The following is a 26,108-nucleotide window of genomic DNA, read 5'->3' as shown; positions in this document are numbered from 1 at the left end:
CCAGCCCCAGGAAGTAAAATGAGTAATAACCTGTCAATTTCTTGAACACTCATTATGTGCAGATACTGTTAGAAATTCTTATCTCTTTACCTCATGTGATCATTATATCCAAGGTAGATTCCCCTGTCACCCCTAATTACAGAAGAGAAAAGAAGCACAGAGAGGTTCAAGGTCTCTCGGTGGAACACGGTAAAGCTGTTATTTGAGCTCAAACAGCCTGATCCTAGAGCTCATAGATTTCCCCACTACCCCACATGCATCCCCTGAGATTTCTGCCACTTGGGCCAATGGGTGGGGGAATGGCGGGCGTTGGGGGAGGGGGTGTCGTTTTCTGCTCCTGGGTTCTTCTGCTTCCTGCGCATGCACCAGATGCTTTTGTTTTCCACTCAGTCATCTAGTTTGGAAACTCAGTTTCTGACATAAATACACAAGTTTTCCCACTTCAGGTGAACTTCAGAGTGTCAGGGAGAAGTGTGACTGCCCCGTTGTCACGTGTAATACAAATATTTATTAAATACCTGCAATGTACCAAAACATTATGGGAACTCGGGGTGTGCTGGTGAACAGAAGTGGCAAAGTAGCTTCCCTCATGGAGCTTGTATCCCAGTGGGGAAATGACAGTAAACACTAGACAGAATCAATCATTCAATATTATAGGGCGTCAGAAAGTGGTACGTTTAAGGGGAAAGGAAAGTATTGCTGAATAAGGGAGCTGGGGAATCTGTTAGTTGGGATGTGTGTTAAACAGGGATGTCCAGGTGAGCACCACTGAGAAGGGGAAGTCTGAGCCAACATTAAGAAGGTCGGGAACAAGCCACAGTGTTATCTGGGGGAAGAGCCTTCCTGTCAGGGAACAGCATGTGCGAACTCCGTGAGAGTAGAATCTTCCACTTTGTGCAATTATTCAAGCTTTTTCTCTGTGGGAAAAGATTTCCATTGCAAGGTTTTGAAGAAAGAAGAGATATAATGTGACATCGGGTTTTAAATATTGTGGCATTTAGTTGAGAATAGACTACGACAGGACACCGAGAGAAGCAGGGAGAGCATTCATGCAGAAAAGAACTGACTGGTACCCGCACAGTAGGCAGCAGAGACGGGGGAAGATGGAGACCGGGGTGCGTGCGGAAGGGGAGCCGCAGGGCTTCTGATGCACAGGATTCCGGTGGGATGGCAAGACTCCACGTGCTGGTGACCTGAGCATCTGGAAGAATAACGGTGCTCAGGTGAGATCGAGAGAGCTGGGGGGGAATTCAGGACTTCACTTTGGACATGTTAACTGAGATGTGTGTTTTCATCCAAAGTAAAATGTGAGTGGGCAGTTAGACATACAGCCCAGAGTCCAGGGGAGAGGCCAGGACAGGGGTGTGAACATGAGATGTAGAGATGCCCCATCGGCAGAGTTCTGAGTCCTCTTCTCTCCTTCTCTGTTCCCTCCACTTCTCCCTTGAAGACTCGTTCCTGTTCCTCCTATTTTGTCTCAGCTCTGCAGCTTCCCTCTCCTCAGCCTTCTTTTCCTGACTTAAAAACCCAAACCGAGGTGTGCTGGGTACCAAAGCACCTGCCCTGTGCAGCACGGGGGGCTGTGTGATCGCACACAGGGCTAAGTGGGAGGGTTTCATCAGCTCACACTTCACACGGGGGACCCGCAGATTCTCTCCTGAGAAGATAAGAAACAGAAAAGACCACAGGACTTATCGACGGGGCCACAGCTGCTTCTCCTCTGAGTGACTGTTTTTTCTTTGTCTTGTCTGCTTTTTGTGTCAGAGCCAATGAATCATTGCCAAATCCAAGTTAGGAAAAAATTCACCTATGGTAATTTTTTCTGAGATTTTAAAGTTTTAGCTCTATGGTTAGGGTTTTCATTCATGTTGCATTTATTTTTTATGATGCAAGATAAATGTCCAGCTGCATTCTTTTATGTGTGGACATTTAGTTTCCCAGCACCAGGTCTTAAAACAGTCTGCCTTCTTCATTCAACGGTCCTGCTATCCTTGTTGACACCGCCCGACCCTATGGAGGGCGTGTTTCTAGGCTCTTCACTCTGCCCCGCCGTCTCTCCATCTGCTCTAACGACAGGACAACTCTCGCGTGGTTACTGCAGTTCTGGGCAAAGTTTTACAACAGGAAGTGGGAGTGCTTCAACTACATTCTTCTTCTTCAAGATTGTTTCATTACTTGTGGTCCTTTCAGATTTTCCATGAACTTCAAAAAAAGCTTTTTCATTTCTCTGAAAAATCCCATTGCTATTTTTATAAGGATTTTATGGAATCTGTAGATTGCTTTAGGCGCTGCTGACATCTGAATAATATGAATAATATTAAGTCTTCCAGTCCATGAACACAGGTGTTTTTCTATTTAAATCTGTTTACATTTCGTTCCACGATGTTTTGAACTTTTCAGTGTACAAGTCTTTCATCTCAATAGTTAAATTTACTCCTAACTGTTTTATATTTGTTGCATCTATTGAAAATGCATTTGTTTGCGTAATTTCATTTCTGGATTGTTCATCACCACTGTTGAGCAATAAGTTTTGTTTCTGTAAAATTGTTAGAAATGTCTTCTTTTTCTCCCTGATATTGGGATCATCTCTCATTTTTTTTTAGTCAATATAACCAAAGGTTTATCAATTGTGTTAATATTTTTAAGACACACTCTTGGTTTTGTTGATTTCCTCCATTTTTAAAAAAGATTTATTTATTTTTAGAGAGGGGGAAGTGATGGAGAGAGAGAGGGAGCGAAACATTAGTGTGTGGTTGCCTCGCATGTGTGTTCTGCCACCTGGAAACCTGGCCCACAACACAACCCAGGCATGTGCCCTGACCTGGAATCGAACCAGTAGCCCTTTGGTTTGCGGGCCGGCACTCAATCCACTGAGCCACACCAGCCAGGGCTCTCAGTTGTTTTTTAATTCACATTTCATTTACCTCTGCACTAAACTTTAGAATTTTCCTCTTTCTGCCTCCTTACGTTTGGGGTTTATTTTGCTTTTCTTTGTCTAATATTTTAATGTGTACAGTGAGGTTATTGATTTATGATCTTTTCTCTTTTTCCATGTATGCATGGACAGCCAGAAATTTCCCTCTAGCACTGCTTTGCATGCATCTTAATTTTGGTGTATTATGTTTTCCTTATAATTTGCCTCAAAGCATTCTCATTGGTCCTGTGATTTCTGCTTTCAGCAGTTGGTTTTTGGAGGTGTGTTACTTGATTTATTTTTACATGTGAATATTCCATTTTCCTTCTGTGATGGCTTTGTGGTTTTATTTTGTGAACACTCTCACCCATCCACTGCTTGTGTAGCTTTTCTCAGAGATTCCCATAATACCACATACACATGTGCTTTCACAGCCGGTTTCTGTAACAGACAGAAGACATGTGTGGTGTGGTAAACACAGCACTGGTCCTGTCCCCGCCCCCAATAAGCCTATTTGTCACTACTCAGAAGCTGTGAATATTTTACTTTATATGGTAAAAGAAATTTTGGGGAAGTCGCTGTTGATATGAAAATATTTCCCTTCTCAGGTGGGCTAGATGTAATCACAAGGGTTCTTAACAAAAGGTGGTGAAAAAATCAAAGTGGGAGAAGAGCAAGTGACAGGGGAAGCAAGCGGCTGGAGTTACAGGGAGATGGGAATCACGAGAAAAGGCCTGTGGGCGGCCTCCAGAATTTGGGAAGGCTGGGCACAGCCTCCAGATGAAATGCAGCTGGGAGACACCTTGACTTTAGCTCCACAACACCAACTTTGGATTCTGACCTCCAGAACTATAAAACAATTAATTTCTTTTGGGTTAAGCCATTGAGATTACGGTATTTTCTTCAAACAGCCTAGGAAACCATATAACATGATTATGCTATGGGAAAATAAAATCTCAGGAACTTGAAACACTGTTTTACTTCTTATTTTTAAAAAGACTTTCTTATTTATTTTTCGAGAGAGGGGAAGGGAAGGAGAAAGAGAGGGAGAGAAACATCAACGTAGGGTTGCCTATTGCACACCCCCTACCTGGGACCTGGCCTGCAATGCAGGCATTTGCCCTGATTGGGAATCAAACCTGAGACCTTTTGGTTCCCAGCCCATGCTCAATACACTCAGCTACACCAGCCAGGGATGTTTTACTTCTTATTTAAGTGATATGTTCATTGTGTGTGGGGAGCTCTGCACATCACTGTCACTCAGGTGCCCAGGCTCAGTGGGCAGAGCCCAGCGTGACACATACATCTCCAAGGAAGAGGGAAGTTGCTCCAGATGGTTCTTACAGTTAAATGCATTTCCCACAAAACACACGCATCACCTGCGCACAGCTCAGCGGTCTAGAGAAGTCTCAGGGTCCCACCCTGCAATGGTCCGGAAGTGGGACACTTTATGAGGGCAGAGAGTGCACAGCCAGAGATATCTGGGGAAGTGTGACACGTCCAGAGGTGACTCAGCACTTATATCCACTCTTTTTGCTTAATTCAATGTTCATCATTTCATTATTATAATAACATGACAGATGATATTTTTGCATGTCCCCATTATATTTATGCTAAGGATAACAACGCTTTCCTGTTATAAATGCAACTTGTTCCTTTTAAAAATTATTTATTATGATTGGAATATTGGAAAATCTTTATTTCTTTAATTTTTTTATTGCTTTTCAATTATAATTGTCCTCATTTCTCCCCCATTGCTCTCCCCTGCCCTGTCCATCTGCCCTCTCCCACATTCAGTCCTCCCCCCCCACCACACACACATTGTCCTTGTCCATGGACCTTTATACCTATTCCTTGACTCAACCCTCCCCCTTCTTTCCCCTGTGACCCCCTTCGCCCCGCCTTTTGGTCACTGTCACTTTGTTCTTTATTTCCATGTCTCTGCTTATATTTTGCTTGCTTGTTTGTTTTGTTGATTATGTTCCACTTAAAGGTGAGATCATAGGGTATTTGTCTTTCACTGCCTGGTTTATTTTACTTAGCATGATGCTCTCCAGTTCCATCCATGTTGTGGCAAAGGGTAGGAGCTCCTTCTTTCTTTCTGCTGTGTAGTATTTTGGGAAATCTTTAATAAAATAAAAAATTATAAAACATCCCTTCTTTTCCTAAGCAAGGTATCTAATTTTATACAATTTACATACAACTTTAAACTTTAGTAATGGCAACAATGAAATGATTTCACTTCTTGATATTAAACAATAACAGGACTAACTCCCCAAGTCATGCACTGCAACCATGTGTCAGCCGGTGTCATCAATGGGACGGTCTTGGCATTTTAGATATTATGTTCCCACCTTGAATTAAGTCCTATTTACGGAAATAAAAACAAGCAAGACAATGAACAGGAAAATCATTTTTTAAAAAAGAATACAAATCCAATAACAACATTGACATATCAAGCTTATTTGTAGTAAAAGAAATAAAAACTTAAAAATAAGGTACCTTTTTCACTTATATTGACAAAGATTAAATTTTTGAGAATATAGAACCTACAGTTTCCCAGGGAGTATGCAGGTGGGGTAAAGGTGGTCACACATGTAAACCAGCTGGAAGTGTGAGTGGCACAGCCTTTTGGGGGAACTACTGGCAACACTTGTTCCAGTAGCTCTAAATACTCTAGAGCCCATGGAACCGACCATTCCACTGCCAGAACCTCCATCAAGGACATGACTGAGCACACACCTGAGAACATGGTCACAAGGGTGCTCCCCGCACCACTGCTCACAGTGACATCAGCAGACGACCAAATGTCTGACCCAGAGGAACAAGGAGTAAGTGGTGGCCCCTCCCTTTGGGCAGGCGGTGGGCGTCCCCTCGGTGTCATCCCCCCAGCCTCCCTCAGCTCCTTCCTCCCCCAGAGTCCACTTCCCACAGGGTCTAACCATCGCTTCCTCAGTGAGCTGACCCGAGTCCAGGGCACCCAGGAGGAGTCTTCTGGGGACCCGGGTGAAGGGCACCCTCACTGACAAGCTGAGACGTGGGAGGAGGAGCAGCCTTTCCTGACGTGTAGTCGCAATTCTGAGAGGATGCGGAGCTGCAGTGGCGGCAGCAGCTCTCGGGACCAGGAGACGAGCCTGGGGCCAAACACACTGCGCCTGAGGCCAGACAGAGTCCTTAATGACACATGCGAGCTGCGTGTGAGGTAGTAAATGTGCCTGGTCACTTAGGTCTCTTATACTGGACACTTCTGTCTGGTCAAAAGCACCCTAGCCGACGTTAGCCGCACAGCAGAATGCTTTACAGCCAGGGAAAGTCAGCCGCAGAAGTGTTTATGAACAGTAGCCACACAGTTAAGGGGAAAAATTACGGAATAGTATGTTTCCATTTTTTATTAAAAAACAAGCATGTTAATATGGATTTACTTGCCAAGAAAAGGTTTTAGAAATAGTTATCTCTAATATAGTTCTGTCTGAAAGCCAGAAGTTAAATATTTCCTCTTTGCTCATTTCCATTTTCTGTTTTTCTACAAGTATGTGCAGGCACGCCTCTGAGATAGAAGAGGTTCAGCACCAGGCCTCCGTAATAGAGAGAGGCACAGTCTTCTTGCTGGTGGAGAGGCTCCTTGCCTTCTGATGGCAAACATCTCAACGCCTGTGAATGAGGCCTGCCCGTGCCACTCAGCACTCTGTCACCCTTTCAATTCCCTCTGTCTGTTCAACGAGATTCAGAGGGGGAAGAAAAGGTGAACATGTGTTCTGCTGAGCTCTCTTGAACTGGGTGCTTTTTAAATAAGAAATGTTGTGTTTTCCTATTTCAAAGTGTTTGGTGAAATAATATCTGAGTGTATCAGCATTTAACTTTACCCTTTAGCATACCATGACTGTGTACTGTTCTGTATCAGAATTTTTCTGAGATGCAAAAACAGTCCCAACAAGAAAGCCCTTCAGGGGCCACAGGGACCGCAGATGAGCTGGGTCGTTGTGGGCGAGACAGTGACCTGCTCCGGGAGGGTCCGGACTCACCTGGGGACGGAACATCCTGCTGTCCAGATCCCCTGGGTTTCCTAACAGCTACGGAGAAAACACGGTGCAGTCGCTTTGCTTCCCTCAGACACCCCTCCCTCTTCTTACCCTCCATCCAGAACCCAACACATTTCTTTATAAGCCTGGCCTGTGTCCAGGTTTCCTGGAGATACAGCAAATTCAAGTCGTGCAATTCAAATCCGAGTCCACCACCTGTGACCTTTAGGAGGGATCCTTTCAGTGCCCAGTACCTGTAAAACGTACCCAGCCGCGTCCATCCTTAAAGCTTCTGATTGCTTCTCATTCCTTGTTGGTAAAGTTTCTTTCCATATTCAGAAAGGATTCTCAAATTGAACCGCACCCTGGGAAACTACCGTTCATAGTGTCAATTCTAACTCGTAGCTCAGGTCCAGCAGCAAGTGCAGCACAGTCCCTTTAACGAGAGATGTTAGAGCTGAAATGGGATAAGGATTCAGTGAGGCTTTTGAAAACACTGGTTTTCCTTTTGCAGTTCTCTGCAAACAAATATTATTCCAAGAGATATTCAATTTCTCTACAAGTAATTTCTTCCTCATGAAAAACCAGCCATGGCTGCCTTGGCGTCCTGGGCACAGACAGACTGGACAATGGGCTCCTTCTCCTCAGGCTGGAGAGGTCACACCACCAGCAGCCACACAGCTCAGCTGGGCAGCGAAGCATCGCAGGAAAAGACCCAGCACACCCTCTACTGTGGGCACCAAGGAGAACCACTTGGCAGGGAAAGACTTAAACCTACTCTTAGCCCCATCACTTTACCTCTTGGTGCCTCAGTTTCCTCATTTGTGAAAGAATCTCACATTACAGGAAGGTTGTGAGGGTGACAAGTATGACACATGCTGTGTGCTGAGCTCCAGGCCCTCCCAGGGTGTCACTCTGTCAGTGAAAGCTGTTGTCGATAAAAACCTGACAACATCCACAGGATCACACATGGATGAATGAATAACTGCCTTGTGTTTCCCTCCAGGAGGGGCCAGTGAGGAGCTGCAGGTGATTCAGCCTGACAAGTCAGTGGCAGTGGCAGCAGGAGAGACGGCCACTCTGAGCTGCACCGTGACCTCCCTGCTCCCTGTGGGGCCTCTCATGTGGTTCAGGGGGACAGGGCCAGGCCGGGAGTTAATCTATGTTCAAAAAGGAGGCCACTTCCCCCGAGTAACAACTGTTACAGACGTCACAAAGAGAAACAACACGGACTTTTCCATCCGCATCAGTGACATCACCCCAGCAGATGCCGGTACCTACTACTGTGTGAAGTTCCGCAGAGGAAGCCCCGACACGGAGCTCAGGTCTGGAGCCGGCACTCGGCTCAGCGTGAGCGGTGAGTACAGTGCGGGGCCCTTTGTCTCTGGCGAGTGATAACAAGTCCATAAGAAAGATCTCCGTTCCTTGAGCAGCAGCTAGGAATCAGGTATGGCTGGGGGCACTTAGAGACAAGACCTGATTCCTGGTCTGATGTCACCCCTTCTGCAGGTCAGGGAAGGTGAGGCCTTGAGAGGTCTCCAGGCCCCATGGCTGGTAAATGGCAGGAAAAGTATGGAAACATCCTCTGCTTGACCCCCCTCTCTGCCCTTGTCTTTTCCAACCCCATCTACCCCTTGGTTTCAGGGATGAGGGAACTGAAGGCCTTAGTCACTTGCCTGTCACGAGGTCAGACCCCACCTCTGCCTCCAGAGAGCACTCCCCTCAGTGGAGTCCCCCTCACTGACACTCACTGACACCTGCTGGGAGGCTCCACTCTGGGTGCTGTGGGAGCTGCAGGGGACTGAGCAGGCAGAGCTCCTCTCCCATGAACCTTCGTTCTCTTCCCTGCAGGTGGGAGAGATCTATGCAGGGCAGGGAGGGGGGACGTGTTGCTTTATTTCCTCCTCAGAAGCATCACGTGAGATGACATTCCTAAGGGGCACAGACCCCTTGTTTACTCTGCCAGCCCTGCTGGGAGGAGGTGCCCAGAGGTTGGGCGCTCACTGTGTGTCTGTCTGATAAACCCCCTTTATTTCAGGGACCCAGTCACACTGTCACTTAGGCTCCGAGCAGAGTGTTTTCAGAGTGTTCCTCACCCTGAGAGGAGGTTCCCCATGTGGGTGACATAGGTGTTCTCCTTTTAAGGCAGCAAACGTGCTTATTTAGGATTTTCTCTCAAAGGCCCAGGATCCTGAATCCTGGAATGTTAGCCAACAAAGGACCTTTTGACTATCCAGCTTGGCCCCTGCAGCCACCCCATGTACAGTTTAGAGCCTGAGGCCAAGAGGTGACAGTGGCCTTGCCCATGGTCACATAGCCAGTGAGTAATGACATTGTTCCAGAGTCCAATCTGATTCCAAGCAGGTTCCTTCCTGCCCTGTCACAGGACCCCCTTTCCATGGAAGACTTGGCATATGCAAGGAGCTGAATAAAAGCAAATTACAACAAACCATTGAACAAGAAGTCAGAATATTCTTTTCATTGTTTACACGTGCCCCTCGTATTCAGATGCTGATGCTCAAGATGATTGAAACCCTCTCCCAGCCTTCAGCCTCATCCCCCCAAATCAAGCATCCACATCAGCACCTGCACCTGCCCCTTCTTCAACAGCCACCTCTCCCTCCAGCGTATGGAGACGGCATCGTTCACTGACCATCTACAGATGGGTATAAGTTGGTCCCAACCTCTGGCTATTAGCACAGTGATGCAGGGAGAGCCTTGTCTTGTGTCACTTGTTGAAGAGGGAATGCCCACTGGAGGTGGCATTGCAACGTCACAGGGTACGTGCATTTTACTTTGTGCGAAACTGCCAATTTTCCTCCTTGATGTGGTAGCAATAGTCTCCCCACAACCCCTGCACATAGGCAAGGGAGGTGGCTTTATCCTGAATTTTCTCATGTTATAGTAATTCCCAAAGGTGCGTCCCTTCCCAAGGCCATCGCTGGCACTAAGTGGCTGCATCTCAGCTCTGCTGCCCCTGGTAGATGCTCCTTCCTCTTCCCCAAGCTGCCTTCTCAGAGGACAACCTGAGTAAGACAGCAGGCAGGTGGGAGGGGGCCAGGGGCCATGTTTTGATCGTGGCATTCACTTTAGAACCAGTGCAGTGAGGGAGGGACCTCTCTTGCCCCTTTGCTGTGTGAGGACACTGATGCTCAGAGAGGCACCTGAACTCAGTGGAAAGGGGAGCTAAGATTTGAACTCCAAGCAGCATAAATCACAGCCCCCCTCTCTGCACCACCCCACCGTGCTTGTCAACGTGAGGAGAAAGCTCCAGTCCTCTTCTTTAAAATCATATATTGTTATGTTCTTCAGAAAAAAATAAAAATATAAGAAGGTCCTCTTAGGGAGGCACCAATAGCTTTACAACCTAAATGAGACAGATACTCAAATGTCCCATCTTGTCCTGAAACTACTCCCAATTGACATGACCCAGCATATAAAAACATTCATGTGTACGGCCCCAAATGCTGTGTTTTTCCTTCACTGAGCAGCCTGCAGGAGCAGCCTGGGGACAGTGACCTGGACAGAGCAAAGAAGGGTCACTCCACACCCAAAAACACTGTGCACCACCTTTCCTGTCCCCACAGCCTGAGGATGAGGTGGGAGGCACTTCCTAGAGAGTACCGGGGCCCCAGGTGAGCAGGAGTACATATTCTAGACCCATGTCAGGAGCCCATTCTTCCATTTATTACCACAAGGTCACCAGGCCTGGGCACTTGGAGGCCACTCCTCTCGGGAGCACATATCAGTAAGTGATTGGCTCCTGAAGGTGGGCACTTGCTCTGCTGATGGTCATGAATACTGGGGGCCCCAGGAAACAGCTCTGGGACAGATGAGTGGGGGAGGTGACAGACTATTGTTTCTATCAGCCTCAGTTCTCTCATCTGTAAAATGGTGACCACCACGGGTGCTTTTTAGAAGACTGCAAAGGATCTCAGGTGCTCTGTCTGAGTCTCCCAGCACAGAGTAGTCCCCCCAAATCAGGTGTTACGTCATTGTTGTGACCCAGGTAATTTTGCTGAGCCTCAGGTCCTCGTTTGCCTGAAAGTTTCTATAATATTTTAATGTCATGTTTATCAAATCATTGATTAATAGAATATTTATAATATGATCAAATCAACCTTTACAGGATATTACGAGATGAGCCCAATGAGAGAACAGACCCTCACTGAGCCATGGTCTTGTCATCCCACCACTGTGTGCTCTTGGGAAGTCTCAGCTGTGCTTGAGTCCTCAGTTTCCCCACTTGATGAAGTATGATAATCGCGGCTCCTGTTCAGGGGTCTGAAAGAATCAGAGGTCACCTACAAACAGTACAACTTCCAGTCAAGGTGGCATCATAGGTCAATACCTTGCCTCCTTGCACAACCAAATCAAAATTACAACTAAAATCAGGAACAACCATCACTGAGAACCGTCAGAAACCAGGTTAAATGGAAGTCTGACAACTATGGAATTGAAGAAACCACATCCATCCAGAGTGGCAGGCGGGGCAGAGAAGCAGAGTGGGCTGGTCCCACATCCAGGTGTGGGGAATAAACATTTGGGAGGGGTATCTCAGGAATGAGGAGTCCAAAACCAAAACCAGGCCCCCAGCTGAGAGTCCAGTGCCAGTAAGATGAGCCCAATAACTTCTGGCTGCAAAAACCAGCGGGGATTAAGTAGGTAGAAGAAACTTCTGGAGCCCTAAGCAGTTACTGTTAAGAGAACACACACATGGACTTACTCCGACTCCCTCCCTCTGAGCTCCAGCACTGGGGTCGCTACTTGAGGGTACCAGTGGCATACAGGGTGAAACTCAAGTGTCTGGCATTAAAGAAAGAGCTGGGGGAGAGTTTTCTCCCAGGCAGAAGGGTAGGCAGAGGCCATTACCCTTTTCTGAGCCCACCCCCCACAGAGCCACTGAGTTGGCAGGTGGATGCCATATCTGAGATTCCATCAACCTGGCTAACTAACACTGTTTGCCCTCCCTGGAGATCCCCTGAGACTCCATCCCACCCAACATACAGGCCCACCCAGGCTGCTTTTTCATATGAATGGCTGGCCTTGTTTCATGCTTCACAACTTCCTAAATCCTCTCAAATAAGCAACAGCTGGCCTCAGTGAGCCCCACCCCCAGCCCCTGTACCTCTTGCTAAGTGGCCCCAGGCCTGGCACTAGAAGCAGACAGCCTACATTCACAGCTTGGTTTCACCTGGGAATCTCCAAGCCCAGCACAAGTAGTGGCCATCTCAGATAGCTTTATGGCTCAGGCAGGTTGCCCTGGGGCAAAAGACAGGTGTGGGCGGACCTTGGCCTGCACCACCCAGGAAACACCTGGACCAATGCACCCAGGGCCAGTGCACACACATGGACAGCCACACTGGAGCACCACCACCACCCTGCCCCTGCACAGCTGATCCTCCATGGAGGGTGGAGGTTGGGGTTCAGTGGTCGCAGCCAGTCCTTGCAGCTGACTGGCCTGGGTAAATCTCTCCCATTGACCTGCCATCAGCAATCAAGGCTCAACTGCAAGAGGAGGGTGTACTCAGTCCACAGGAAGGGTGCACCTCGAGTATTCAGCTTGGGGGATGGGGAGGCTGTGCCACTGGACCCTACAGGACACCTAATACATTAGACCACGCTACCAAGACAGAGAGTCATAGCCACTCTACCAAATGCATAGAAACAAACACAAGGAAGCTGCCAGAATGGGGAGACAAAGAAACGTGGCCCAAAGAAAAGAACAGATCAAATCTCCAGGAAAAAAACTTAAACACAATGGAGTTAAACAGTCTATCAAGTGCAAAGTTCAAAACACTGGTCGTAAGGATGCTCGAGGAACACAGCGAGGACCTTAACAGCACAAAGAAAGGTCCAGTCAGAAATGAAGGAAACTCTAATTGAAAAAAAGAAAAATTTACAGGGAAACAACAATAGAGTAGATGAAGCCTTGAATCAAACCATGATATGGAGCATAAGGAAGCAAAAAACAACCAACTGGAACAACAAGGAGAAAAAAGAATAAAAAAAAAAAAAAAAACAATAGTGTAAGCAGCCTCTGGGGAAACTTCAAGTTTCCCAACATTCATATCATAGGGGTGCCAGAAGGGGAAGAGAAAGACCAAGAAATTGGAAATCTATTTGAAGGAATAATGAAAGAAAAGTGCCCCAATTTGGTGAAGGAAATAGACATGCAAATCCAGGAAGCACAGAGATTCCCAAACAAGTGGGAGGCAAAGAGGCCCACTCCAAGACACATCATAATTAAAATGCCAAAGTTTAAAGATAGAGAGAGACTCTTAAAAGCAGCAAGAGAAAAGCATTTAGGCACCTACAGGGGAGTTCCCATAAGACTGTCAGCTGATTTCTCAAAAGAATCTTTGCAGGCTAGAAGGGACCAGCAAGAAATATTCAAAGTCATGAAAAGCAGGGACCTACAGCCAAGATTGTTCTACTCAGCAAAGCTATCATTTAGAATTGAAGGGCAGATAAAGACTTCCCAGACAAGATACAACTAAAGGAGTTCATCATCACCAAACCATTGTTACATGAAATGTTAAATGGACTTTTTTAAGAAAAAGAAGATCAAAACTATGAACAATAAAATGGCAATTAATATGTATCTATCAACAATTGAATCTAAACAACAAACTAGGCAAAAAAGATGGAGACAGAATCATGGATAAGAAGAGCATTTTGATGGTTGAAAGACTAGAAAGGGGTGTGGGGGAATGGTGAAGAGGAGAGGGGGTTAAGAAGTACAAATAGGTACAGAATAGCCAGTGGGATGTAAAGTACCGTATAGGAGGAAATGGAGTAGCCAAAGAACCTATGCATGACCCATGGACACGAACAATGGTGGGGGGACTGCCTGAGGGAGTGGGGATTGCTGGACAGATGGGGGCAAAGGGGAAAGATGGGACAACTATAATAGTGTAATCAATAAATTATAACTTTTTTAAAAAAGTACAAAGAATGAGACTGACCAGCAGTTCTGTTCCTGTGCCCAGACTGGTGGGAAATCACCTGGTAAGAGATAGAGGTGGACTTTGAACTCAGGCCTAGAGCTGCTTGTTGGCCGGGCTCTCACTCAGGGTTCATCTCCAAGGATTGAGTGTCCTGCTCTGTAGGATGAGGACAATGGCATGCCCCCAGCGTTGTTACAGGATGAAAAGTAATACATGACAAGGTGTTTAACAGTGTCACGTGCTTGTCATTGGTGGTGATGGTCACAATCATGTTCATGTTCATTGTGATCCTTTTACAGCCCAACCCTCTCCCCCCGTGGTGTCAGCCCCCACGGGGAGGGCCGCACCTGGGCAGACAGTGCGCTTCACCTGCGAGTCCCACGGCTTCTCCCCCAGGAACGTCATCCTGAGATGGTTCAAAGATGGGAATGAGCTCCCAGCCTCCCAGACTGCCGTGGACCCAGAGGGAGACAGCCCTTCCTACAGCGTCTCCAGCACAGTCACGGTGCCGCTGGCCCGGGGGGACGTCCGCTCCCAGGTCATCTGCCAGGTGGACCATGTCACCCTGAAGGGAGGCCCTCTTCGTGGGACTGCCAACCTGTCTGAGATCATCCGAGGTAGATGCCCCTCACACCCAGCCCCAGCCCACACCTGGCTCCTACCTTCCAAGTCTGCTCCTCTGCCTGCCATTTGCTCCGACTTAATTTTCCTGGAATCTAATTCCTGACAGTCCTTCTCATCACCTGGTACCTGGATGAGCCTGTAACTCACCACTGTTTAATGGCAGTCACCAGGTGAACACCTACCATTGTACTTGGTAGTTTCATCTACTTTAGCCATAGCAACTCCAATTATTGAGCACCTACTATAAACCAAGCTACTATGTGCTTGGGGTACTCATTTATTTTGCTACAGTTAGTATGTTCCAACTGCTTTCCAGGCTGTGCTTGTGGACTTCAGTCATATTATCCTAATAGGAGCTACCATTTCTTGAGCATCTACTATGTGCAGGGTATTGAGCTTAGTGATTTCATTCATATGCAAAGAGAACCCTGAGTTCTGAGCACCCGCTGCCTACCTAGCACTGTCCTGAATGACCCCCTCGCTGTGGTGGGGGAGCTACGTTAGGGGAATCCTCTGTGATCTGTGTGTCCACGAGATCAGAGCTTCTGCCCTGTGCTGTTTCAGTCCCGCCCACCTTGGAGATTTCCCAACACGTCGTGTCAGAGAACCAGGTGAACGTCACCTGCCAGGTGAAGAACTTCTACCCTCAGCTCCTACAGCTGACATGGTTGGAGAATGGAAATATGTCGCGAACAGGAACACCCTTAACTCGCGTGGAGAACAAGGATGGGACCTTCACCTGGGGAAGCTGGCTCCTGGTGAAGTCATCTGCCCGCAGGGAGGCCGTGGTGCTCACCTGTCTGGTGCAGCACGATGGGCAGCCAGCTGTCAGCAGGAACCTCACCCTGGAGGCCTCTGCTCACCGGAAGGACCCGAGCACAGACGGACCCTCTGGTGAGGCCTCCACCCCAACTGACCCACTATTCTTTTCTTTTTTTCTCTCCCAAATATTTTTCTTCTTTTTTTTAATTTTTATTCAGTTACAGTTGTCTGCATTTTCTCCCCATCCCTCCACCCCACCCCAGCCAGTCCCACCTCCCTCCCCCACCTCTACCCTCCCCCTTGATTTTGTCCTTGTGTCCTTTATAGTAGCTCCTATAGACCCCTCTCCCCACTATCCCCTCTCCACCCCCTCTGGCTATTGTTACATTGTTCTTAATTTCAATGTCTCTGGTTATATTTTGTTTGCTTTTTTCTTTGTTGATTATGTTCCAGTTAAAGGTGAGATCATATGGTATTTGTCCCTCACTGCCTGGCTTATTTCACTTAGCATAATGCTCTCCAGTTCCATCCATGCCATTGGCAGGAAGATCTCAGACATTCCAACTTACCCACTATTTAAATTTTATTTTTTGTAATGTTAAGAATAGGAATGTGTGCTTATTATAGAATATTCTAGAAGTCTGTCAATACAAAGAACTTTTGAGAGAGCTCCCCTCCCACAAACCCCACACTCCAAGAGTTGCCAGTGGTAAGAGTTTGGTACATATTTTTATACATCTTTTGACATCAATACACATTAAAGGAAGAAAAACGGAGGCACAGAGATCGTGAGCTCCTGCCTCTCCCTTCCTTCTCCTAACAGTCCCTGCACCCAGTGTCCACGGCAGCCCCTCCCTCCTCCTTGCTCTTCCCAACCTCCTCCTGGTCTCTACTCCATCCTAGACTTTTCCATCTGAATCAGTAAGGTCACCTGGCAAATGCCCGAAGCTGCTGCTCTGTGAAATTGCAGAGGGGGAGCCCTGAGGACGTGGAGTCTGAGTCAGGACAAGGCATCCAAGGGGCCACGGGTGGTCACAGCACAGGCCCCCTTTTCCCCAGCGTTGTGACGACCAACCAGCAATCATCACAAGTTCTGCCCGTGGGGATGTTGATAACATTCCCTTAGTGTCTTTCTGATGGAGCAGGGTCTGAAGTGACATCCCAGTGTTGTGTCTGATATGGGAAATGTGTCGTTTCTCTGTGTTTATTTGTCAGTCTTGATCAATGTTTCAATTGTATTAGTCTTTCAGGAACCTGCTTTTTGTTTCAGTGATTTTCTCTATTGTTTCTGTTTTCTATTTCATTGATTTTTCTCTTCTTAACTTCACAGATTCCTTCCTTCTGCCCTTTGGGTTGACTTTGATCCCCCTTTTCTTGATTCTTGTGATGGGAACGTAGATCACTGATTTTAGCATTTTTGTCTTTCCCAAGCCACACCTGAGTCACCTTCTGTGCCTGGAGATCCAGGGACGTGCCACCTCTGAAGCCTGTCACTGTGTTCTTCCTCCAGTCCTCAGGTCCGAGTCCATCTGCCTCCCTCCTCCATCGCTCAGAGCCCTCGTCTACTTGTACCTTATACCTGGTGTCATCTCTAGGGGTCGGAGCTGCACTGAGCGGGAGCACAGGAGAGCTGTGTCTGCACCATCTGGTCTGAGACCCCCTTGGGTGCTCTGAGTCTCATCTCCTGCTGCTGCTCAGCACAGCCTGCCACCTCCTGTTGCTCTCAGTGCATGTGGCCCAGCACATCTGCCCAGTATGACACTGGGGATGGTGCATGGGTCATCTGGGGTAGTGAGTGGGGCAACGTGGAAGGGCCTGGGTTACCCTCTGCACCGTGGGGCCACACCCTGCATGGACCCTGAGGTCTCTGCTCACCATAGTCCTGGACGAATGATTTCATGTAAGGATGCACAATATTTTGGTCATGTTTATATAGTGCTGCAGTGTTTTATAATATATATGGGTTTATATGGGCCTCTCTCTGTCAGTGCTGGTTAATCTTTGTGTGTTGGTGGAGTTTACTGGTTAGATTTGATGGTGGGAGAAAGGTTCTGAGTCCTCGAAGTCTTTGGTTCTCTTTTGCTTTCATGACCCTAAATTTCCCTCTCTCCCCCTTTTCCTTTCTCCCTTCACTGCTCAGTTTTAATAACACACTTCTTCCTTCTTGTTTGCCTTCCCATACACCAAAGTTATGCACTTTATTTTTTAGATAAGATTTATGTTTGGATTACAGCTCACACACAAGATTACATTAGTTGCAGGTGTACAGTGCAGTGACTGGGCATTTATACAACAGACACAGTGACCACCGGGATAAATCTACTACCCATCTGACATGGTACCTGACTGTTACAATATTATATACAATGTACATCCCTGTGACTATTCTGTAATCATCAGTTTGTACTTCTTAATCCCTGCACCTTTATCACCCATCTCCCCAAAAGCCCTCCAATCAAAATATTACCTGTATCTGTTGGTCTGTTCCCGGTTGGCTTGTTTGTTTGTTTGTTAGATTCCACATATAAGTGAAATCATTTGTCTTCCTCTGTCTGATATATTTCACTCAGCACAATGCCCTCCACATCCATCCATGTTGCTACAAACGGCAAGATTTCTTTCATTTTTCATGGCTGAGTCATATTTCATTTACATATGCACCACTTCTTCTTTATCTACCCATTTATTGGTGAACAGTCAGGTTGCTTCCATATCTTGGCCATTGTAAATAATGCCACAGTGAACATATGGATGCTTATGTCCTTCCAACCTAGTGTTCTGGGTTCTTTGTATAAATACTCAGAAGAGGAATTGCTGGGTCCCTTGTTGTCTCTTGTTGTAGCCTTCGTTTTAAAGGGGAGGTGTCCAACTCATGTTCACCGGGGCCCACAGCAGCCTGGTGGTTGCCTTCAAAGGGCCGAATGCAATTTTAGGACTGTATAGATGTAACTACTCCTTAACTAGGGGCAAGGAGCTCAGCGCTGCTGCTGGGTAGAAACAAGGTGGAGGGCCGCATTCGGCTCGAGGGCCTTGTGTTTGCCACCTGTGTTTTAAAGCCTATTTTGTGGGGTGTAAGTATTGCTGCCCCCACATGTTTTGTTTTCTTTTGTTTCCATTTTCATGAAATATCTTTTTCTTTCCCTTAACTTTCAGTCTGTGTGTCTCTCAATCTGAAGTGAGTCTCTTGCAGACAGCATATGTAAGGGTCTTGTTTTCTTACCTGTTCAGCCACAAAATGTCGTTTGATTGGAACATGCAATCCATTTGCATTTAAAGTAATTGTTACAGATACATATTTATTGCCATTTTATTTTTCATATTTTTTATCTTTTTTTCCTTCTTATTAAAGAATACCCTTTATTCCTTATAATGCCAGTTTGGTGGTGATACACTCCTTTAGCTTTCATTGTCTGAAGCTCTCTATCTGTCCATTGATAGCTTTGCTGGGTGGAGTAACCATGTTGTGGGTCCTTGCTTTTCATCACTTTGGTTTTGTTTTGTTTTGTTTTGTTCATCGCATTGAATATTTCATGCCAATTTCTTCTGGCCTGCAAAGTTTCTATTGAGAATCAGCTGAGAGAGTCTTATGAGAGCTCCCTCGTAAGTAACCTACTGCTTTTTTTTAAAAAAAGATTCTCTTGTTGTATTTAACTTTCAGCATTTTAATTTGATGTGTCTTGGGGTGGGCCTCTCCGGGTCCATCTGGTTTGGGTCTCTCTGTGCTTCCTGGACTTGCATGTCTATTTCCTTCACCAGGTTAAGGAAGTCTTTTGTCATTATTTTTTCAAACAGGTTTTCTATTTCTTGCTCTCTCCGTTCTCCTTCTGGAATCCCTATGGTGTGAATGTTGGTACACTGGAAGTAGTTCCAGAGGCCCTGAAACTATCTTCATTTTTTTGGACTATTTTTCTTTTTGCTGTTCTGAATGGGTGTTTTCTGCTTCCTTCTCTTTCAAATCACTGATCTGATCTTCAGCTTTATCTACTCTACTGTTGATTTCTTACAATGTATTCTTGATTTCAGTTAACGTATCTTCATTTCTGACTTTTTTAACGTTTTCTATCTTCACTTTTTGTTAAATCCTCACCCAAGAATATATTTATTGATTTTAGAGAAAGAGGAAGGGAGAAAGAGAGAGAGAAACATCAAGTGCTCGCTTTGGCAGCACATATACTAAAATTGGAGAGAAACATCAATATGAGAGAGAAACATCAATCAGTTGCCTTTCATATGCACCCCAACTGGAAATTGAACCCACAACCTAGGTACATGCCCTGGCTGGGAATCAAACCTACAAACTTTTGGTTCATGGGATGACACTCCAAGTAACTTCACCACCCAGCCAGGGGTTATACTTGCATCTCTATGTTTCCTATCCCTTTATTGAAGTTCTCACTAAGTTCACCTACTCTCCTCCTAAGTTCATTGAGCATTTTTATAACCAGTGTTTTGAACTCTACATCTAGTAGATTGCTCGTCTCCATTTTTTGTAGTTCTCTTTCTGGAGTTTTGCTCTGTTCTCTCATTTGGGACATGTTTCTTTGTCTCCTCATTTTTGCTCCCTCCCTGTGTGTGTTTCTAAGGATTAGGTAGAGGTGCTATGTCTCCCAGTCTTGGTAGAGTGGCCTTATGTAGTAGGTGTCCTGCAGTGTCCAGTGGCACAGCCTTCCCGGTCACCCTACCTGGGTGCTCTAGGTGCTCCCCCAGTGTGGGATGTGTACATCCTCCTGTTGTGGTTGAGTTTTGATTGCTGTTGGTTCATCAATGGCAGGAATCTCTCCCCAGGCCAATCAGCTGAGAGGACTGGCTGTGACTACAGCAAAGGAGTCGCCATGCAGGGGCTGACCCCCACAGAGTGGGATTCACTTCCCTGGGGCTCTGGTGCCCAATGAGACCACCTCTCAATATTGGCGGTGGTTGAGTTGTATTCCTTTGTTGTCTAAAGCTGTTCACTGGGTTCCTTGGCTCTGGGGTTTCCCTGGAGGTGCAGAAAAAGATCAGCCACTGCCTGGGCCCATCTTGGGGCTACCTGGCATGAGCTACAAAGTAATTAGCAGATGGGTGCTACTTGTGCTGGGCTTGGAGGTGCCTGGGAGAGGCCCAGCTGCATACTGAAGCTGGCCGCCGCTAATGCTGGGCCTGGGGCCACTTAGCAAGAGGTTTGGGGCACCGAGGCCAGATGCAGCTTATTAGGGGTTTGTGGTCCTTTGAGAGATTTAGAAAGTCTGGAGAATAAGCCAAGATAGGCCATTTCTAAGGAAATCCATAGAAATGGCCTGGGTAGGCCCACAACTTGTGGGGGTTGGGGTCTCAGGGAATCACCAGGGAGGGGCTAACAATGTTAACCAGGTTGATAGAGACTCAGACATAGTGCTCACCTGTGCCATCAGGGGAGGGCTCAGCAGGGGATCAATGGCTTCTGCCAGCATTTCTGTCTGGGAAAAAGCTGCCTCTCTAGCCTCACCGCAAAGCCAGACATTTCAGTTCCTTCCATCCCCTGGCACCTTTCAGGCTGCTGCCCCAGTGCTGGAGCTCTAAGAGAGTGAGTCTGATTAAATCTGGGTGTGGGCCTTTAAGAGGGATGCCTGGTTTCTATTTTGTTTGTTAGATTATTTTGTTCATTAGATGATATATATATTTGAGAAATTATATGGTATTTCTCTTTCTCTGATTGTCACCCCAATAAATTCAATAAAAGTAATAACATAATATCTAGAGAATTATTTTTTAAAAATAAAAAAAAGAATGCCCAAGATTCCAGCCACTCTCTGTCTCACTCAACCACACTCCCTGCTGGTTTTCACAGCAAGAAGTTATGAGGACTCTCTTTCAGCACTGGGTGAGCAGCTGAGTCACCTCCGTCTCCTGAGTGCTGTGTGGTATTTAAACTCACAAAACTTCATGTGATGTCTCCTTCTGCCCATTGGTGTTTAGGTCCCCAGACATCTGCCATTATTTTTGTGATTTTCCTCCTGGGCCTCAAGGTGCTGCTGGTGACAAGTTTCACAGTCACCTACGTCCGCAGGTGGTGGAACCTGTAACAGGTGAGTTGGAGGCAGGCCTTAATCCTTAAAGAGGAAGGTCAGGGCAAACCCCATGGGCGGCAGGAGAAGTCCAGGGTGTGGCTGCCTAGTCACATGGTCCCCACAAGATTGATTCAGCCTCAACAGAAGTTGTGAACGCTTTTATTTTCTCTAAATGTATTTGGAATCTCAGAGGCTTCCAAGTCTTCCACATTGTGTGGTGTCCTGGGATTTGAAAGTTTTCAAATAAAGTTCCCTGGGACCCTGGAGATGGTGGTCCCAAGTGTGGAGGTGGGATAAAGGCTGAAGTTTATAGACCCAAACTGAAAAGAGTCCTCCATAAACTGTGCCATAGTTCAGTTTTCATATGATATATGTTTGGTATGAACAGAAAAGTAGAACTAAAATTAGCTAATCCAACCCAAGAGCCGTGGAGGTGCTGACCAGTGGTGAAGATGAATGTGGGTATGAAAGGGGGAGCAGAAAGAGGAGGGGTTTGGGTAAACTGAGTAGGGGCTTGATTTCTGATCTGTGCCAACCCAGGTCATAGTGCTTGCCACTTGGCAAGTGCTCAATAAATATTTGTGGAATTAATATCAGAGTTAATTAATTAATTCACTCCATCTTTCCATGCCCTGTGATACCTTGTCTCCTGCCTTCTCCAAGGGGCTCCATTGGAGAGAAGAAGCTGGGAGGACCTGCAGGTGACCCAAGACCCTGGCCCTTCACTCTGCCAGCCCCACCTGAACCAGGAACATGCTCCTCCACATACCCCCCTGATGGTCCTTCTCTCTGACAATGAACCTGAGTCAAAGATGGGCTTGATCACGTGGACTCTGAGAGGCCTGGACCTAGATGCGCTGACCTTCAAACTGGCCCTGCCTCCCCCCAAAAGAGGCCCATTCAGAGCAAGGCAGTGAGTGGGTTTCCATTCTTTCTGATTGTAAACAACCTTTAATATTCAGAGATTTTATTTTATGCAGAGATTTGTAAGCATGATTTCATTTTAGCACATAGATATTTAAAATCACTAAGAAGATTAAGCATTTTGGTATCCTGAAATATATAATGAGTAATGTAAAAAAACCCCATGGACCCACCACCAAATCTGCAAAACAGTAACATTTTGCCTTATGATTTGTGTTCATTTTGAAAAATCTATTCTGAACTTGATGTTATTTTCTTGAGCATAATTTTATACTTTTACAATATATATAAAATCTTTATGAAATATGTCATTTTACTTTGCATGTTTTAAATTTTCTTTAAATGCTATTATACTGTATACAACATTCCGGAACTTTTTTGTTTAACACTTTTGTGTTTTAATAATGTTGATACATGTAGCTCCATTTTATTTTCCATGCTCTATGGTTTTCTATTGTAAGATGTTCTACAATTTGTATTGTATTAAACCTTTACCTAATGTTTTGCAACAAACACTGATTTTTGCTCCATGGCACCCATGGGAGAGCCCTCCTGTCCCCCTAGTGTGGGCCACAGAGAAGCAGGCCGGTGTCATCGGGGAGCTTTTTGTTTCACCAAAAATGGTTTTCAATGTTCGATCGAGCTTCACTCTTGTAATTGATGCCTTTGATTTAGGCCTATTTCCCGTGTGTGTGTGTGTGTGTGTGTGTGTGTGTGTTAGGTAGTCGGGATCCTTTTTCCTTCCGCAAGGGTAAATCACCCTGCACTCACTGGTCCACACAGCCACCTTTGCCGTAGGTCAAGTTTGCGTAAATATGTGCTTCTTTTCATGAGCTCTCTGTTGCATTCAGCTACTTGTCTATCTCCCTGTTGGAACTTCCTTGACTTAATTAGAATAGTTTTAAAATCAGTTTTCGTACCTCTCTTGGGAAATCTTCCCATCTTTTCTTGTTTTCTAAATTGTGTGTTACTCTTAACCAAAATGCATTTTTTATATTTTTTATTGTACTTTTTCTATAACCATTTAGTCCCCTATACCCCTCACCCCTCACCACCGCAACACCCCACTGCTGTCCATGAATGAATGACTTTCTCCTATTTCATGAAAAACTATATTAAAATTATTATTTGGCTGTATTAAATTTATATATTAATTCAGATAAATTTATATCTTTAGACTATTAAGTTTTTTCATTGATGGACATGATATAATCTATTAAAGTTTACTTTTTGACTCTCAATACACAATTTTTCCCCTTAATGGTCTTAGGTATCTCTAATTAGAACTATGTTTAACACTTTCTAGTTCATGAAAACTTTTTTTTTGAAATTTTTTTAAAATTTTTATTGTTATTCAATTACAGTTGCACCCTTTTCTCCCCATCCCTCCACCCCACCCCAGCTGAACCCACCTCCCTCCCCCACCTCCACCCTCCCCCCTGGTTTTGTCCATGTAAAACTTTAAAAACAGTAATTACTATTACTAGTGTTTTTTGACTACTGTTTAGGATGGCGATTGATTTCAATCATCACTCTATGTCCACCAAGCTTATGAAACCCTTACTAGTGCTAATAGTATGTACACTTTTTATGTGCAACACTTTAGACAGTAATTATCTATGATTAGTTTCTCCCTGTATCCAAGTTACATGTGCCGTGTTTAAAGAATCAAATAGTTCACAAGTTCTACATGTGAAGACTGGAGTCTCCCGAGCCACCCACTGTTTCCTACGTCCAGGGGGCAGCCACTTTCAACTCTGTGAACTGATTACTTTAGAGTTTACTGTCACACCTCGTACAACGCACTTCTAGTGCACTTCTGGATCTCTGACCCTTGGGGTTTACGTATGGACGTCCCGCTAAGGAAGATGGGACATAAGGCGCTGTCACTCCTGACCTCATGCCGTACATGCCACACTTTCTACGCCCATCACCCCGATGTCATTGCAGTATAATTTAATAGTCTAATGACATCGATAACTGAGTAGTTCATGTCTTCGTTACAATGACTATGAGGTTGGTACTTACAGCTAAATGCTGTAACATGTCCTGCTGTGCTGTGTTGGCCCCTCAGGTGTATGTTTGTGTCACCACTGCTGTGACCAGGACACAGAGCAATTCCATGACCACAGAGGTCCCCTGTGCTCACCCTTTACAGTGACCCCATCCCCACCACACCAACCTCTGCAAGGGCCAGTCTGCTCTCCACTCCGTAGTTTTAAGAACATTATATGAGTGGAGTCAAACATGTGAATTTTGAGATTGACTTTATATACCCAACATAATACCTTTAAGAAACTTACAAGTTGTTGCACATGTAAATAATCCATTTCTGCTCAGTGGATTGAGTGCAGGCCTGATAATCAAACAGTTGTGGGTTTGATTCCCAGTCAGGGCACATGCCTGGGTTGCAAGCCAGGTCCCCGGTAGGGGGCGCATGAGAAGCAAACAACACATTAATGTTTCCCTCTCCTTCTCCTTACCTTCTCCTCTCTCTAAAAATAAACAACTAAAAAATCTTTTAAAATCATCGATTTTGTTCTATTGCTGAGTAGCATGTCCTTGTATGGAGACATTACAAGGTATTACAGTTTGATTAACTGTTCACTTATTATTGGACATTTTTTATCTTTTGCTGCTATTACAGAGAAAGCTGCTATAAACATTAGCACACAGGCTTTGGTTGTAACATATTTCATCACTGAGATACATACCTGGGAGTCTAGCCCTGGGTCTTATAATCCACCCCCTCACTTGAAAGAAGTCAGGATATTACTCCTTTTGTTGGACAGAAGCACATACAAGTTCTGAGGTCCAGAACGCACTGTGAATTCAGGCTAAGTTTTACCAGCCCCATCAATGAAGAGTAGAATGTGGAGCCATTCAGTAGCAGACCTGTTTCTGTCCTGATGTTGAACAGGCTCCAGTAAACCCTCTTTCTTCTCCAGCTGAGCAGCTCTTGGTGAGGCTGGTGAGGATGAGGCCACAAGCTTGCCAAATCCGAGGGTCCTGGAGTTGGGAGTTTGGGACACAGCCCACAACTGCAGACCCTTCTTGTCCTGGACCCCAAGTGGGGCACCATCATGAAGATCTCAGATGGGAGGAGGGGCCCAGTGGAGAGCAGAGGCCCCAGGCAGGGGAAGCACTGTTTCCTATAGGCCTGTCCAAGTCTCTCTGAGAACAAACATGAGTAACTCCTCAACCTGTGGCTGAAAATAAGATGAGTATTTCCTCACCCTATATTTGTCTTCTCTGCCTGATTCTTTTTACAGCCTAGAAGCAAGTACTGTCTCCAATCTAATAGCGGGCTACTGTCTCACAGCCATTGCACCCCATCCTGGGCACTTCCTCTTATATCACAGGAAGTGGGGCCTCTCTCCTCCCACAGAGCAGAGTCTGGGCTCTCCCATCACACATTAGGACAGAGCAGGCTCCTCAGGCCTCCAGGATGCCCATCCCTGCCTCCTGGCCCCGCCTTCCTCCTTGTCTGCTGCTGCCTCTGCTGCTGGGCCTCACAGGTGAGCATGTGTCAGGGTAGAATCCCCTCTCTCTGGAATTTAGAGCCTCCAGGAGAACAGGGTGCATTGCTCAAGGCTGTCACAGAAGGCCAAGCACAGGACATCATCTGAGGGCATGAAATCAGGGATCTGAGCATTTTTCTGTGGGTCCATCACCGGTACCTTGTTACCGGAGGCACCAAAATAGATGATGCTTCAAACTGCAACAGTGACAACTTTGTGCATCTTAACTTGTCGAATTCTCTCAACATCTTTGTGTGAGAACTATGACTATTATCCTGCATTTGCAGATGGGGAAACTGAGGCAGGCAGAGTAACTTGTGCAATGTCACCTGTGTAAGGCAGAGAGAGATTCAGCCGGGATTCAAGTC

At 45.9% G+C, this 26,108-nt stretch overlaps 1 protein-coding gene and 1 pseudogene across 1 annotated transcript in view; one reads left to right on the top strand and one right to left on the bottom strand.

The window, feature by feature from the left end:
* LOC112303850 (signal-regulatory protein beta-1-like) overlaps positions 1 to 22,719 on the top strand; it is a 47,908-nt gene extending 25,189 nt beyond the window's left edge. The window contains exons 5-6 of the mRNA XM_053926860.1: positions 21,204 to 21,313; positions 21,959 to 22,719. Of these exons, the coding sequence (XP_053782835.1) occupies positions 21,204 to 21,310 (107 nt within the window). The 3' untranslated portion in view covers positions 21,311 to 21,313; positions 21,959 to 22,719. The remainder of the gene's footprint in view (positions 1 to 21,203; positions 21,314 to 21,958) is intronic.
* Positions 5,934 to 7,511, bottom strand: LOC112303612 (L-aminoadipate-semialdehyde dehydrogenase-phosphopantetheinyl transferase pseudogene; annotated as a pseudogene).
* Positions 22,720 to 26,108: the final 3,389 nt, after the last annotated feature.

Source organism: Desmodus rotundus, chromosome 6, assembly GCF_022682495.2.
Source record: "Desmodus rotundus isolate HL8 chromosome 6, HLdesRot8A.1, whole genome shotgun sequence".
NCBI lineage: Eukaryota > Metazoa > Chordata > Mammalia > Chiroptera > Phyllostomidae > Desmodus > Desmodus rotundus.
Note: the sequence above shows the minus strand (reverse complement) of the source record. Positions and strands in the feature narration are given on the sequence as shown.